Source organism: Plasmodium gaboni, chromosome 11 (genome assembly GCF_001602025.1).
Source record: "Plasmodium gaboni strain SY75 chromosome 11, whole genome shotgun sequence".
Classification (NCBI taxonomy): Eukaryota; Apicomplexa; class Aconoidasida; order Haemosporida; family Plasmodiidae; genus Plasmodium; species Plasmodium gaboni.
Genome location: NC_031491.1, coordinates 1,634,029 through 1,634,584, shown reverse-complemented (window position 1 = coordinate 1,634,584; position 556 = coordinate 1,634,029). Strand labels below are relative to the sequence as shown.

The following is a 556-nucleotide window of genomic DNA, read 5'->3' as shown; positions in this document are numbered from 1 at the left end:
ATTATATATATAGTAGTAATAATTCCAAAATGGGTTAAATTTATTTAATCAATAAAAAACTAGCTAAAAAGAGTTGTAATAAGCAAATAGGAAAAAATGAAATAAGTAACCTGTTACTTTTTATAAACTTTGCTAAAATTAAAATACAATCTTAAAAAAAAAAAGAAAAAAAAAAAAAAAATTAGACAATGATATAATATATATATATATATATATTTATTTATTTATTTATTATTTTTTTTTTTGTCTTACTGAAAAAAAAAAAAAAAAAAAAAAAAAAAAATTAGACAATGATATAATATATATATATATATTTATTTATTTATTTATTATTTTTTTTTTTGTCTTACTGTAAGATGACCAAACTATTGATAACAAGCAAAATAATAAGCGTATGACATGTGTTGAGATAAATAAATTAAGGAACGAAGAAAGTATCAAAGGAAATAATGAATAACTAATAATGCATAATGACTGAAAAAATGATCTACAAAAAAAAAAAAAAAAGAGGAGAATATTAATACACCTGAAACAAATACACATTTTAATAATATAC

The 556-nt window shown here is 16.7% G+C and overlaps 1 protein-coding gene across 1 annotated transcript in view; it reads right to left on the bottom strand.

Moving 5' to 3' along the window:
• Positions 1 to 487, bottom strand: part of PGSY75_1146900 (putative membrane protein) — a gene marked incomplete at both ends in the record, with an annotated part of 637 nt that extends 150 nt beyond the window's left edge. Inside the window, one exon of the mRNA XM_018786581.1 lies at positions 351 to 487. Within this exon, the coding sequence (XP_018641376.1) occupies positions 351 to 487 (137 nt within the window). The remainder of the gene's footprint in view (positions 1 to 350) is intronic.
• Positions 488 to 556: the final 69 nt, after the last annotated feature.